Below are 12,275 nucleotides of genomic sequence, written 5' to 3' on the forward strand. Positions count from 1 at the left end.
CTAGATTAGGATTATTTACCTTATATCTATTCACTAATTACTAGAGTATTCATTCATTAATTTCTCATAGATTAGGATTACTTTCTTTGCTTTTTCATACATTCCATTAAGAAACCTTTATATTATTATTTTAGAAGTTTCCAGGGTAAGAATATTACTTCGGGTTGAGGTTTGTTTGAAACGATTGCATAACTAGATCAGTGACTCGGTCCAATTTGGATATAATAATATAATATATAGACTATAACAGGTCTAAAGACCAATTTGGTTCCTTGATTAAATCAGCCAGTGAAACTTAACTACTTCGAAGTAACTCATTCTAAATTAACGTTGGTCATTGTGTAAATAATTGTAAATAGTCTTGTAAATATTAAACAATATCTGCAATTATTCAAGAAGAAATTGTATATACTAAATAATATGTAAATAGCTTGAGAAAGACTCTGAACATAAATTATTGAAGTGTCCACGAAGTTGCAGGTGGAGTAACTAATTTATTAACTAATAACTAAAATTTATTACTTGAATCCTGGGGGAGTTGTGACAGAGCTACGCGTACGTTCAGTGCAAAACGTAACAAGAAAGTGAGTGGAATCTATGCTAATTTGTCAGAGAGTCATAACGTGTGCATGTATATAATATGTGAAGTGTTTCGCTTCCAAATGAACCGCTTGAATCACGGTTAGCCTATCTAAATCAAAGGATTTTCTTTTAATAATTGATTTTAAAACCATCCTTTTCATGTATGTTTTGAAAAAAGGCAAGAATTGATGCAATTTCCTCAACTGATTTGTTTGTTTGTTGGGGGTATTGTAGTGTTTGTTTGTTTGTTTGCTTGCTTATGCTTGCTTGTTTTTTGTATAGTCAGAATGATCCAAAGGCAAGATAATCTGATTCCTCGGATTTATGTTTACATTGTTTGGATTTTTATTTTGATTTCAGTGTGCGATGGCAACATCGTCTAAAGCAAGGGCTGAGGTTTCGCTTAAACCCTGCTAAGCACATTTTTAATACTTTCGTATCTTTCATACGATGTGATCTTTCTCTTATAACGAGCTGGCTTAATAGTTACATAGAAATGAAATTATCCCTTTGCAATATTTCAGGGGAAAGACTCCACTTTGGAGCCTCACCCAAATCCAATAACAAAGTTCACAGAAACCATCAATGGTTATGTTAAAAAGCACAATTTTGGACGTTTGGATCCATACTGACAGTTATTCATTAATAAAAAGCAGTCGCCGTGTTGTCCCTTTCTATCCGGCTAGTAAGTGACATTGTTACAAAGGTGGACGCGCCACGATTTGCAGGCTCCCATTGGACGATCGCTGAAGTTAACGCGTTAACTTCCGGTTCCAAGTAAACGGCGATCAATGCATGTACACTGTAACTCTATGTGCATTGCATGTGCGGTGGGCGTGGTTAAAACTGAAGTGACGTCACGTTTACGAACCGGATTGGTTAAGATTAACAGCTTTCACTTACGTGTTCAAGAAAATGTGTCCACAATTCATTGTCTTACCCACATTCCCAGCGCCTGCGTAGTATTCAGGTAAGGGTAGCCCTAACATGAAAATCCTCACTAATTTCAGTTCTGTTTCTAATGCAAATTTTATGCTAATTCACATTTGTATTTTGTATCAGAACAGTTTTTCTTCCTACTTGTAAAAAAAGACTTGTTAAAGTTTATGTATTACTGGTGCGCGGGCTCAGGTTCGTTGAGCTGCGCACGAATTGCAGGGAGTTGGTACCTGGCCAGGGTATTTAAGCGCGTGACTCGCATATGGTCGCTCTCTTCTGTCCCAGCGCCCTGATCGGTTGGAAACTGATGATCGCCGGGCCTCTTTTTCCCACAGCTGCACTCTGTTAATTTGTAGCCCACTCCTGCGTTGACACTCTGCAACCTGGTGAAGTACTAGGAAAGAGCTGAGCGGTGTACCTGGGTGAGTTGGAATCTTAAATTTAGAGGCAAGAGACAGAGTTTTGCTGGCTGTTTCTGTAAACTGAGCGTAGAGCAGGCATTTACTTAGAAGGCACCTACATGCACGAATAAATATAGCAGCCATAACCCAAATATTATCCAGTTTTGCATTATGGTTCTGTCGGTCAGTTGCCCATTGCCGCCCACTGAGAATGTTTGCGTACGCGTGTGATGGGCGTGTGAGCGCTTGAGTGTGTACCGGTACCCCTTATGCCTGGGAGTAGACTGCCCCACAATTAGTCTACTCCCCGGCCTTCTTATTAGACCGCTCATAGGAGGGCCGGGGCCGTACTCAGTGAACGTCCAATTGCAAATTTTGAGAACACTATTTGAGTATGAAAACATACAAAGTGAACAGTGTCGTCCTGAATTTATATCAAGGTAAAAGCGCCCTCCCTTGTCCAGAAATGCTTGGTCAATTTGAATGTTTTAAAAGCGCTCTTTTCAGTTTACACAACTAAAAAAAAAGATGTCAAACAGTCTTCATACATAGAAGAAGAGCACAGAGATACACAAGAAAGGGGTTGTAAGAAAAGTTAATTGCATGGATCCTTTTAAATAACTTCCAGTTGTGTACTGAGCGATTAGTAGAATATACTTCATTACATCATGAAGGTGACACTTGACAAAAAAATGATATCTGACAATAACGATGTTGCGGATGTAAAAATTTAATTGATGTGGTTATACATATAGTACATTTCCACTCATGGCTTGTCTAAACTTTGACGACTATACAGAGAGTAGGTCATCCCAACTAAAATTTCAGTCTTAAAGGTATAGTGCTTCGGCCCCAAACCCTGAAGTCTTTGTAAAACTGCAGTTTCAGAAACTTAATTCCTCTACCTTACCTTGTTCTCTTTGTATCTGTGGCTTTTATGCTTGTATAGCCATTTTACTTGATTAATGTGCATCCCCCCCAAAAAAAGATGTCCTTGCTTACTCCACAAAGCCATTGACTCGTATAATGACTCACGTGCACAAGGTCTATACGAGTCTAAGGAACAATGGAACATGTGAAGTACCATGCTCATTTCAGACCAAGTTCGGTGGACAAGTATTACTAAATTAATTTTATCAGATTTATCCTGAAATTGTCTCCAGAAAGTCCTGGCCAGAGACATACAAATGAGAATCTTTGGCTCGGGTAACTTGAATAGAGACCACTGGCATTTGAAATATTAGCTCATCACTTGAAAGCCTGACGCACCTCTCCGTGAGGTACGGAGGGAAATTTTCCCTTTCTTTGTAGCATGTGTTTCCCTTTGTTGATGTTTGCTTCATACACTTTGGCCTTGTTAAAAAATAAGGGACTTTTTATTTACAAAAGACTAAGAAAAATTAAAAAGAATATTCTTCATTCTACCACTGCTGCTCATTGTGGATATACAGAGTTTCTCTTTTAGTAGTAGAGAATCCTGTCGTAATGGACGGGCCGGATCATCATCCGGAACGTCTTGAGCGCGTAGGTGAAGCCGTGTCCGCCCCACGTGCCCCAGGTGATGACGCCCCCATTCAGCCCGCCGGCGTCCGGGCTGTGAATGTACCGGCCGTTAGGGTTGGCCTGGTTGCAGGCTTTGAACCAGAAGCCCGCCTGGCGGAGTTTAGCGCAGCTCATCTCGGCAGAGGCGTCGTTGTCCTGATCCTGTTGGTGAAATAAGGGGAATACTTCTAAGTCTCCTGATAGCTGGAAAATACGGCTTTCGAGTGATCGAACGACCACTGAAATGGCATAACGAAGTGCGCAAATTTCTCAAGAAACTCCATGGAAGAACAAATAATGGTGCTTTGTGACCAACCCATGAGAATTACTGGCTTCAGTGATTATTAACTGGTGGGCAGACTTATTTTCAACCGAATACACAAACAACGAGGGGTCTTTGTGTGCGATGAGCACGGGGAAGTGACATGCAAACATCACGTATCCCTTTTTTTGTATCTCTTATGGTGTTATACTTGTTTATTCGGTCTACATCTGATGTGTTTTTTCTTGTCAATTATTGTGATCCAAATTTCACTGTAAGAATAGAATTTTTTCGAGTCTTTGCAGATCATTTCCTGTCATGGACTTACGTGAGTACTGAAGAGACTGTTGTTGTGGTAGGAGAGGGAGTTGCCCCGGTTACCAGCTACGTACTCGCCAAGCACAAGGCGGTACTTGTCGTCTGGGCTACCGACCACGAAGCGGTCGTACACCGCGTAGCCTTGCTCGCCATCCCAGTCACTGAATTCTGACATTGTTCAAAATAATAATAATAATTGTTTTCCATTATGTAAAAATATGCATGAAAAACCTGTTGACTAGCTCTGTGTTTACATCGCGAAGCGCCATTAATTTAAAAGCTTTGACACAGTGTTTCGCATCACCGGCAAATTAAAGTCATGCTGGAATCCGTTCACAGACGTTGTAATCTGTTCAGGTATCCAGTGGCACTTGATTCGTGAAACGTTCTGGTTCTAAGCAACGTTCACATAAATTAATGACACGCACCCTGGAGCCTATATAATATGTTGCCTGTCTCCTGTCGAGGCGCGTACGTCATGACATTGAACGGAACAGAGCAACGACAGTCATGAAAATTTCATCTTAATCTTTTCATGCAGGAGAATATATGCTGCGTGCGCGGGAATTTTTCCCCAACGCTGGTTTACCAGGTGAATCGCGTACCTGTTGGTCAAAGAAACTAGCCAACCGCCATGATTTCTCACTTGATATTTTGCAAACTTGTGACGTTTATTAGACATTTGTCAAACAGTTTTTTTACCTAGCGTTTGAATTTTATTTGTACTCAGCGTTTTTTTTGGCCCACAATGCAATGCACCTCGTGCCCCATGCACTTGAATTTCGGGAGATGGACCTGAATACGTGCCCATTTTTTTTACCGGCTCGTAGTTGGTAGGGGATTCTTGTAGTCAGTCCGTATAACATGTCGTTTCCTAACCAGAAGTCCGACTCAAGACGGCCGAAACCACTGGCATAGCTAGACCACTGACGATAGAAATTCCTGGATCCATCCTATAAAGAAACGGGTATAAAGCACGATGATTTATGTATATCTTTTACGCAGGGGAAAACAAATCTTGGTGTCAGGGGAGTCGGGTTGGTGTGGTGGCTCTTTCCTCGCCTTCCATCTCTGCGACTCGGGTTCGAATCCCACCTGGGTCAGCATGTGGGCTGGGGTTTCAGTCCTTTCCTGATTCCAAGGTTTTTCCCTCGGAATATTTATCTGGGGTTTTCCTCCCACCTCTAAAACTAAACATTGTCTTAACTGTCACTTCATCCTGTAATCCGCTAAATATGCTGCTGGGTGAACATTATAAAAATAAATAAAATAAATGCTGCTCCATGCTTTGCTCCAAGCAGCTCTGTTAAAATTTCATATAGAATACAAGTGACTCTCTGAATTGTTACTACATTTATCTTTGGCGGCAAATGCCCTTAATCCAGTAATGTGTGGAATCGACCCGACAGCTAGTGTCGCCTTGCTACTTTGTGCGGTCTCGTTTGCATATGGTCGTCGCGCGCCCCCATTCACAGTTCCGTTTCTATTGTACCCTCGCGTCTTTCGATATTAAACGTTGTGTACTGTTCAGTAGTGCAGCTTAAATTCTGTCAGGAACCAAATTCTAATGTGACGTTGAAAATTTTATATCTTCTGTTCCGTTCCATTGTGACTGTTCATGTTTGTTAGTGGTTGTACGAATACTGGGAGTTTCTGGCTTCCTTGTTTTCTCAACATTTCCCTCGGCAAATTGGTCAGAGGAAGTTTGTGTCGTGTCCTCTCACTATAGGCCATATTGTTGCTATACCCTTCTTGCCAAAATTCTTATACCCAATATATCAATTACCTTTCGGTTCTGTATGACTGTCCACGCTCCCCCGTCTGTACTCATGTCGCAGTATGCCAAGACTGACTCGCCCTTCTTCCCGGATCCCGGAGGGTTGCTCACGGCGTACACCCCATCCTGCCAGTATCCCCACACCCTCAGGCAGCTGCAGCCGTCCATGCAGTTGGCCCCCGCCCTCCCCAGTGGTTCGCGGGGCGCCGACGGCGCCGACCGGCTGTCCGGAGGCCGGTCGACCGCCGCGGGTCGGTCGTGGAGTTTCCACCGCGGCTTCTTCTTCTCGAGGCCCGCCTTACCGGTGTCATCGCCGACCAACGGCTTGCGGGTGACCGGTGAAGCCTTGTAGGGCGCGTGTGGGTCGCTGGCGGCCCTCCCGCTTACGATACCCCTATCGGCTCCTAGAGGCTCCCTCGATCCCTCACTCGGTCTGGAAGCGTCTTCGGCTTCAGTCGCTCCGGTGTTATCTCCTGTCTTTTCGACAAAAAAGTGTTCCACTTCCCTGCTTTGGGTGTCCCCATCATCCATCACAGGTTGGAAGTCGGTGGCTTGGTTCGGATACAACGGTAATTGTTCTTCTAATGTAGTCAGTTCTGGTGAATAATATATCGACAGCGAACTAATTGTTAAAAGGTTTGCCCTGGACACACGCATCATCTCAGACATTTTGGTTTTGCTGTGGTAATAACTTACCGCATTTACACCAATCTCTATTTCATTTTTCGTGAACATTTGAAATTTTACATGCACACACACGCTTGCTTGGAGAAGGGTTTGGCCATTTCATCCAGAAATGCCTTAAACTGCCAGTGCAGCGCGGGTCGCCATCAACCTGAACCACCGATGAAACTAGACCCTAATTAAAGACGGATATACACCATGCATAGTGCGACAGTGGACCACACATTTCCCAAAAGAAATATCCCACACCTGTCACAGTTAAGAGCTCCTCGTACCCAGGGGCTGCCTCAATTTGCCCGCTGTGCCCAGGCGAGTTCACAACGAGGATGTCGTCATTCACTTTAGCTATAGTAGTCGATTCCCGCTTAATCCCAGGAGTGCCGTCGGCCAGACGCTTCTTGGGACTGGGTACCGGCGGCGATGGCTCGTCATACTCTGGGCTCGAGGATAATAGCTCCTGTATCGAAACGCCCTCGCCGTTGAAAACAGGCGATGCATATGGGTCGTCATTCTCGATTATAGAGGAGAAAGGTGTCGTCGAGTAGTCAGATATCTCGTAGTCGGGAGGCACCATAGCTATAAAAGAAGATCAGACTCAATTTCGGTTATACAATTATTCGTTTATTTCTAAATAAATGCCAACTGAAATAACCCTGTAAACTGGGGTCCATTTTTCTGGTCCCTGTTACATCTGGGATAATGATTGTGTAAGTTTTGACCACAAATTTTAAGTTTCGAGTGGGGAATTAAATTATGCAAATTGTCTTCCACACAATATAATAACTTAAAGTCACTTTCAATGACATATCCGTTGTCAGATTGTCCAGATCAGGTGTGACAAGGGGTTAAAACGTCATACGTCCTACTCTAGAATAACATGGGGAGAAGGAAAACTTCAAACTTTTTAAGAATTTAGGATAACCTCTTTTTCCGTCACAATACCCTTTACTGTAGCTAATCTTTATAAGCCTAAACGGCCAGAAGATTTTTTTTCGTGGGTAGCCTTGAGTCAAGGCGATAGCTGCTAGCTGCAATCTTTGATTACCTTCGCAGGACTTAAACACTATTGAGAAACGTCTCAGCGTGATTCAATCGCAGCAGTCACATCGATATCGCACCCGCTAGTCATTTTCAAGGTCTGCACGCCGCGCACGTGGACCGAAATCATCGCTGTGATCGACCCGACAAAGGCAACACCAAATTCCTAATTTTGAAGAATGAGTTTCTGAACAACCCTTCGTCATGTGAATTTAGATATGACTGACCTTCTGAGAATGCGTCTATTTATAGGAAAATATGTACTCACTAGTAATTTGCTGGATCTGCCTCTCCATAGCATTTAGACGCTTTTCTAGTTCACGAACAGCGTCGGTCGCACTCGTGTCGGACTCACACTGCATATATAAGGCCATTGAGACGAGGAAGATATAATGTTGATAAAACTGTAATTCATAATGGATGTCAGTCACAGTTTTCCATTATTAATAACTGCCACATCGCAGGTGGGTGGTGGAATTCAAAGTACCGACACAATTCTTCGGGATTTCATTAAGTTACATTTCATTTTGCAGTTTTGATACACATACAGGAATGTGGTTTTTATTTCTTTACGTCGGTTTCTCTTCTTTCACTTTTAGACATTCAAGTGTAATCACCCCTTTAACCAAGTGGGTTATTCCGTTTCAATCAAGTTGATATTTAACCATGGCAACTCGTGTCAAGGATAGGCCTATACCACACCGCGGTAGCGTTTCGATGTGTCCCCAACCTATCGCCCCGGTCTTTTCGTGAGATTGGCGGCACCATCACAGCAGTCAATCCCAGATTTCAAATTAGCACATTTATTTGAAGAAATGGTTATGGCACCATAATGTGATTCTGCGCCCGTAACTGATCCGAGCCGCCCCGAGCGGGCTGAGTGGAATCGTGATCGGATTCCGCGTCCAGCTCGCGGTGCACTGGTTTCCGGCTTCAGTATAACTGGTTCGTCTCGTTTGGCTCTGAAGTTCGGAATGGCCCGGGGGCACGAGTGTGGTATAACTTGCACCTGGTCCATGTGATTACGCTGCCACATCCGCAGGGAAGTAAAACTTTCTCCTTACTTTGAAACCGATACACTCCAACGTCTTTAAGTTCTTGACACAGTTTTGGACAGGAAAACCAGTTTCCCTGAGATCATTGGTCCGTTTGAAAGTGCACGGAGTGAGCGTGGCAGTGCGTCTCTATGGAGATGCATTTTGGCAACAGTGTCACCACGCGCTGTGACCCCATCTCGCTGGTCAGGAAAATTCAATTTGCTCGACGGGACTGACCAGCGTTTACTCCACACTCGCTCCCTTCGGGCTCGGAGGAGAATGTCAGGGCAAAGGGAAGACCGAAGCAAATTACATTGAATCCTGCTACGCCGTCTCTTGAAGCAATAATTGTTATTGATCATATCGGGGCTTTACTCTCAATAAAGTTCGATCTGGTTCCATCAGTTCTTGATTTATCTAAGAATTTTGTAGATGGCAACACCGAATGTGCATGGGAGATCTTATCGGTCTCAGACATTCGCAGATGCAATGAATTTAGAGAAAAATTAATCTCCCACTTTCATACGTTTATAAAAAAAAGTGAGTGTACGCTATGGTTTACAAATCTTAAAGGTAAAGGTAACCCACACAACATTCTGACGAAAAATATTTTTTTAGCCTGATAAGAGGTCGGTATTAAAGTTCCTTCGCCAAAGGGTATAACATTATTGAAAGGAACGACTTTGGAAGTCTGATTTTAATTTCAGTCAAGTGCAGTCTTGTCCCTGTGACACCGCTACCGTATTGTAGTCGCTCCACAACTGAATTCAAGTACTATACCGCTTGAACATTATCATAGTTTATTTCATCAGGCATTGAATTTCCTTTCTCAAGACGGTGACATTATTAGCCTTTTGCGAGTTATTTTGAATACAATCTGGTACACTGACTTATCTGATTGCACATAAACAATACAATTGAATTCCCCAAAGCACTGTTGACCTCGTGCTTCGGGGCAAGCTTTTGCACAGCGACCATCATCTCTGGAATGAACTGGTTCCTTTGTGCCTAAGCTTCTCATCCGTTGAAAACAATGTATTGGTGCAAGGCGTCTCTCATGTAATTATTAAAGCAAAAGCCTGCCCCGAATCACGAGGTATTGCAACAGTGTGTTTGGTACGGAGAATTCAAATTACGTCCACTTGAATTCAAAGAACTCGGTGTACCAGATTTTATTCAAATTTAACTACGAAAGAGGCTAATTGACACTTATACATCCCAGTCAGTATAGACCTACTGAGCAGTCCTTGTATGCTCAAAGCAAAAGCTTGACATGTTGACAAGCTAATATTTTGTTCAGCTTGAGTGTGTGTATGACGACAAGAATTCAAGTGTCAGACTAGTTTCCAAAGCTTTCCGAGAGCTGGTGACGAAAAGCGTCTGCTCGACAGGATTCGAACACATGACCCCGTCGGTTTACCCGTACTGACATGTTTTACCACTCGACCACTGAGCTAAGTTTTCGGGGTTGGCCTGTTTCATTTGAATCAACATGGCAGTAGGCACTGCATTGAACATGCTGAATTGTACCAACAGAATTTCGTCAATATCTTGTCAGTGTGACAAGGCAGGACACCAAAGCCCGACACATCTACTGTTTTGCAAGTTGTCTCATTGTCCTATTAAGTGCTTGCGTCGGTAAGGTCAACACTACTCGTTAGGCCGATTATTTCGTTCGCTCCCAAGGCATCAGACGGTGGAAAAATATTTCGATTCCCTCTGTATGGGCTACAAGTTCAACGCAGGTCACTTCCCAGCTAATACCCACTTACCAGCCCATTTATACCCCAGAGTCCATAGAAGCAAAAAAGGGTAAAGTGATTACCAAAGGACGAAGCCTAACGACCAGCAGCTGGATTTTGCTCTGTGAGTCTGTGACTCTTGAGATCACTGGTCAATCTTAACCTGTAGGTTAAATCAAGTGCTGTAAAATGTGAAATTGAATTATTTTTAGCGACGGAAGTTTCTGAACAAACATCTTCGCCGGTTAACCTGAATGAGTAGTAGGACATTATTCCGAAAGAAACCCGACCGTCGTAAGACAGTACCCATCATCGAGAAAGCTCTTTAGTCTCTATGCCATTTCAAGCTTTGTTTTCTTTCTCACAGAGTTTGAGAAACATGCACTGCTTTCAAAAATTGAGTAAACAAAGGAAGCTACACAAAACAACTGTGTTCTATTTTCCAGTGCCACAGAAGCAGAACGCCCACAACCTGACCCTGCAAAGGGCCACCGGTGACATTTATTACGAAGATTACACGTACTATAGTCCGAATCATTCAGAAAATATACCTTCAAGAAACGGAAACATCTCTCACCTTGCACTGTTGGCACGAAACGGCGGGGATCTTCAGTTCATAGTGGCAAGTTCCCTTCTCATCATCCGCATAGGTCGCAACGGTGGCCTCCTCAGCCTCCGTTAAGCCTGTCAAAATCAGCAGCATGCTGAACAAGTACAAAAGCAGCGTCCATCGGCTACCCATCCTTCCTTCTTTTCTTCGGTCTGCTGGCGAGCGGAGCGCGAATGAGAATGAAGCCCGGTCGGTTGCAAAACCAAAGAGGAGGAAAGTCACCGTGCGGTAAGTTCCTGTCGGCCGATGATTGGTCGAACCGGTTTCACAGAAGCGCCCGTCGACCAACTTTCCCCGAGGGATGCTGCCCAATAATGGTTTCAGTCTCGCGGACAAGTTCTTGACTGTAATTGATCGGGCTGCTTGTTGATTTTTTTTAACGGAACTTTTCAAACAAAACAAGCAGGACCAATTTTAGTGAGAAAGGACCAACCTTCACGAAAAGGTGACGATGTTAACTTCAAGTCACGCACCTTCGACACGCCACGAGCTTGGATTGCATCACTTTCCGATACTCATGTTGTGTACGTGCCTGGCAGCGATCAGAGGCAACATTTAATGTTGATAGGTGCCGGCATAAATAAACACACTGTTTACTTTCTAAAGGTATAGCGTCACCAGTCCGTCACTACGTTAACAAAATCGAGCAATTAAGGTTTAAATTGCACCAAACAGAAACAGACTTCTAAAAAGTGAGAAACTGGAGCGATTGTCATATCCTGTTATAGAAACCCCGTACACTTCAGTGACTATACTTGCACATTATAAACACCATGGAAAATTACTGGCAGGGAATTCGCAAGTCGATGCTGTCCCATTCAGGTCCAACATTCTGTTCAAATCACATTTTTGACACAATAATGCAATGGCTGCCATAGCATGTGGTATTAACCCAATGTGTTATTCGTCCATACATAATACAAACAGTGTGATAAAAATGAACTTTTACGCTTTAATTAATCATACCAAAAATCGTATCTCCTGATCTTCTTTTATGGGTCATTATACTAAAAATAAAGGAAACACAGTCGTTCTTCAAGGCGTGATATCTTGAGACATAGGGAACCAGAATAGACTCTGAGGTCCTAACACAAAACTGTGACCGCAATTTTTCAACTCTTACTAAATTTTTTTATCATCCAACCAATTCCATTTTGTTTGTGACTAATCATACTTGATTCCAGTTAAATTCTGTCTCTTTTACTTAGCACCAATCGGTCTACAGGGGCGTAGCGACTGGGGGTGTGGGAGTGCGGCACCCTCCCCGTAATAATTAATTCCAGTCAGCAAATAGAGCTTCGATCGGCAAATGAATCTAAAATTGGTACATAAACGATATACGT

General features: G+C 43.1%; 1 protein-coding gene across 1 annotated transcript; it reads right to left on the reverse strand.

Annotated features, from left to right (window-relative positions):
* Nucleotides 1-2,620: 2,620 nt before the first annotated feature.
* On the reverse strand, nt 2,621-11,164 carry LOC110986981 (uncharacterized). Its single transcript, XM_087146113.1, has 7 exons — nt 10,900-11,164; nt 7,812-7,899; nt 6,755-7,081; nt 5,831-6,417; nt 4,865-4,997; nt 4,055-4,212; nt 2,621-3,626 (listed from the first exon to the last, which is right to left on the reverse strand). The coding sequence occupies exons 1-7, from the start codon at nt 11,062-11,064 to the stop codon at nt 3,384-3,386; spliced, it is 1,701 nt and encodes a 566-aa protein (XP_087002239.1). The 5' UTR covers nt 11,065-11,164; the 3' UTR covers nt 2,621-3,383.
* Nucleotides 11,165-12,275: the final 1,111 nt, after the last annotated feature.

This window comes from Acanthaster planci, linkage group LG14, assembly GCF_054643075.1.
Source record: "Acanthaster planci isolate LZ-2023a linkage group LG14, COTS_SCS, whole genome shotgun sequence".
NCBI classification, from domain to species: Eukaryota; Metazoa; Echinodermata; class Asteroidea; order Valvatida; family Acanthasteridae; genus Acanthaster; species Acanthaster planci.

What these genes read in the sequence shown, in the direction of transcription:
- LOC110986981 (XM_087146113.1), bottom strand. Translation starts at nt 11,064, where the DNA reads ATGGGTAGCCGATGGACGCTGCTTTTGTACTTGTTCAGCATGCTGCTG. An exon ending in GCAGATCCAGCAAATTACTA is followed by an intron (nt 7,082 to 7,811) that starts GTGAGTACATAT and finishes CTTCTTTTATAG; the next exon opens with CTATGGTGCCTCCCGACTAC. An exon ending in ACAGTCTCTTCAGTACTCAC is followed by an intron (nt 3,627 to 4,054) that starts GTAAGTCCATGA and finishes TTTCACCAACAG; the next exon opens with GATCAGGACAACGACGCCTC.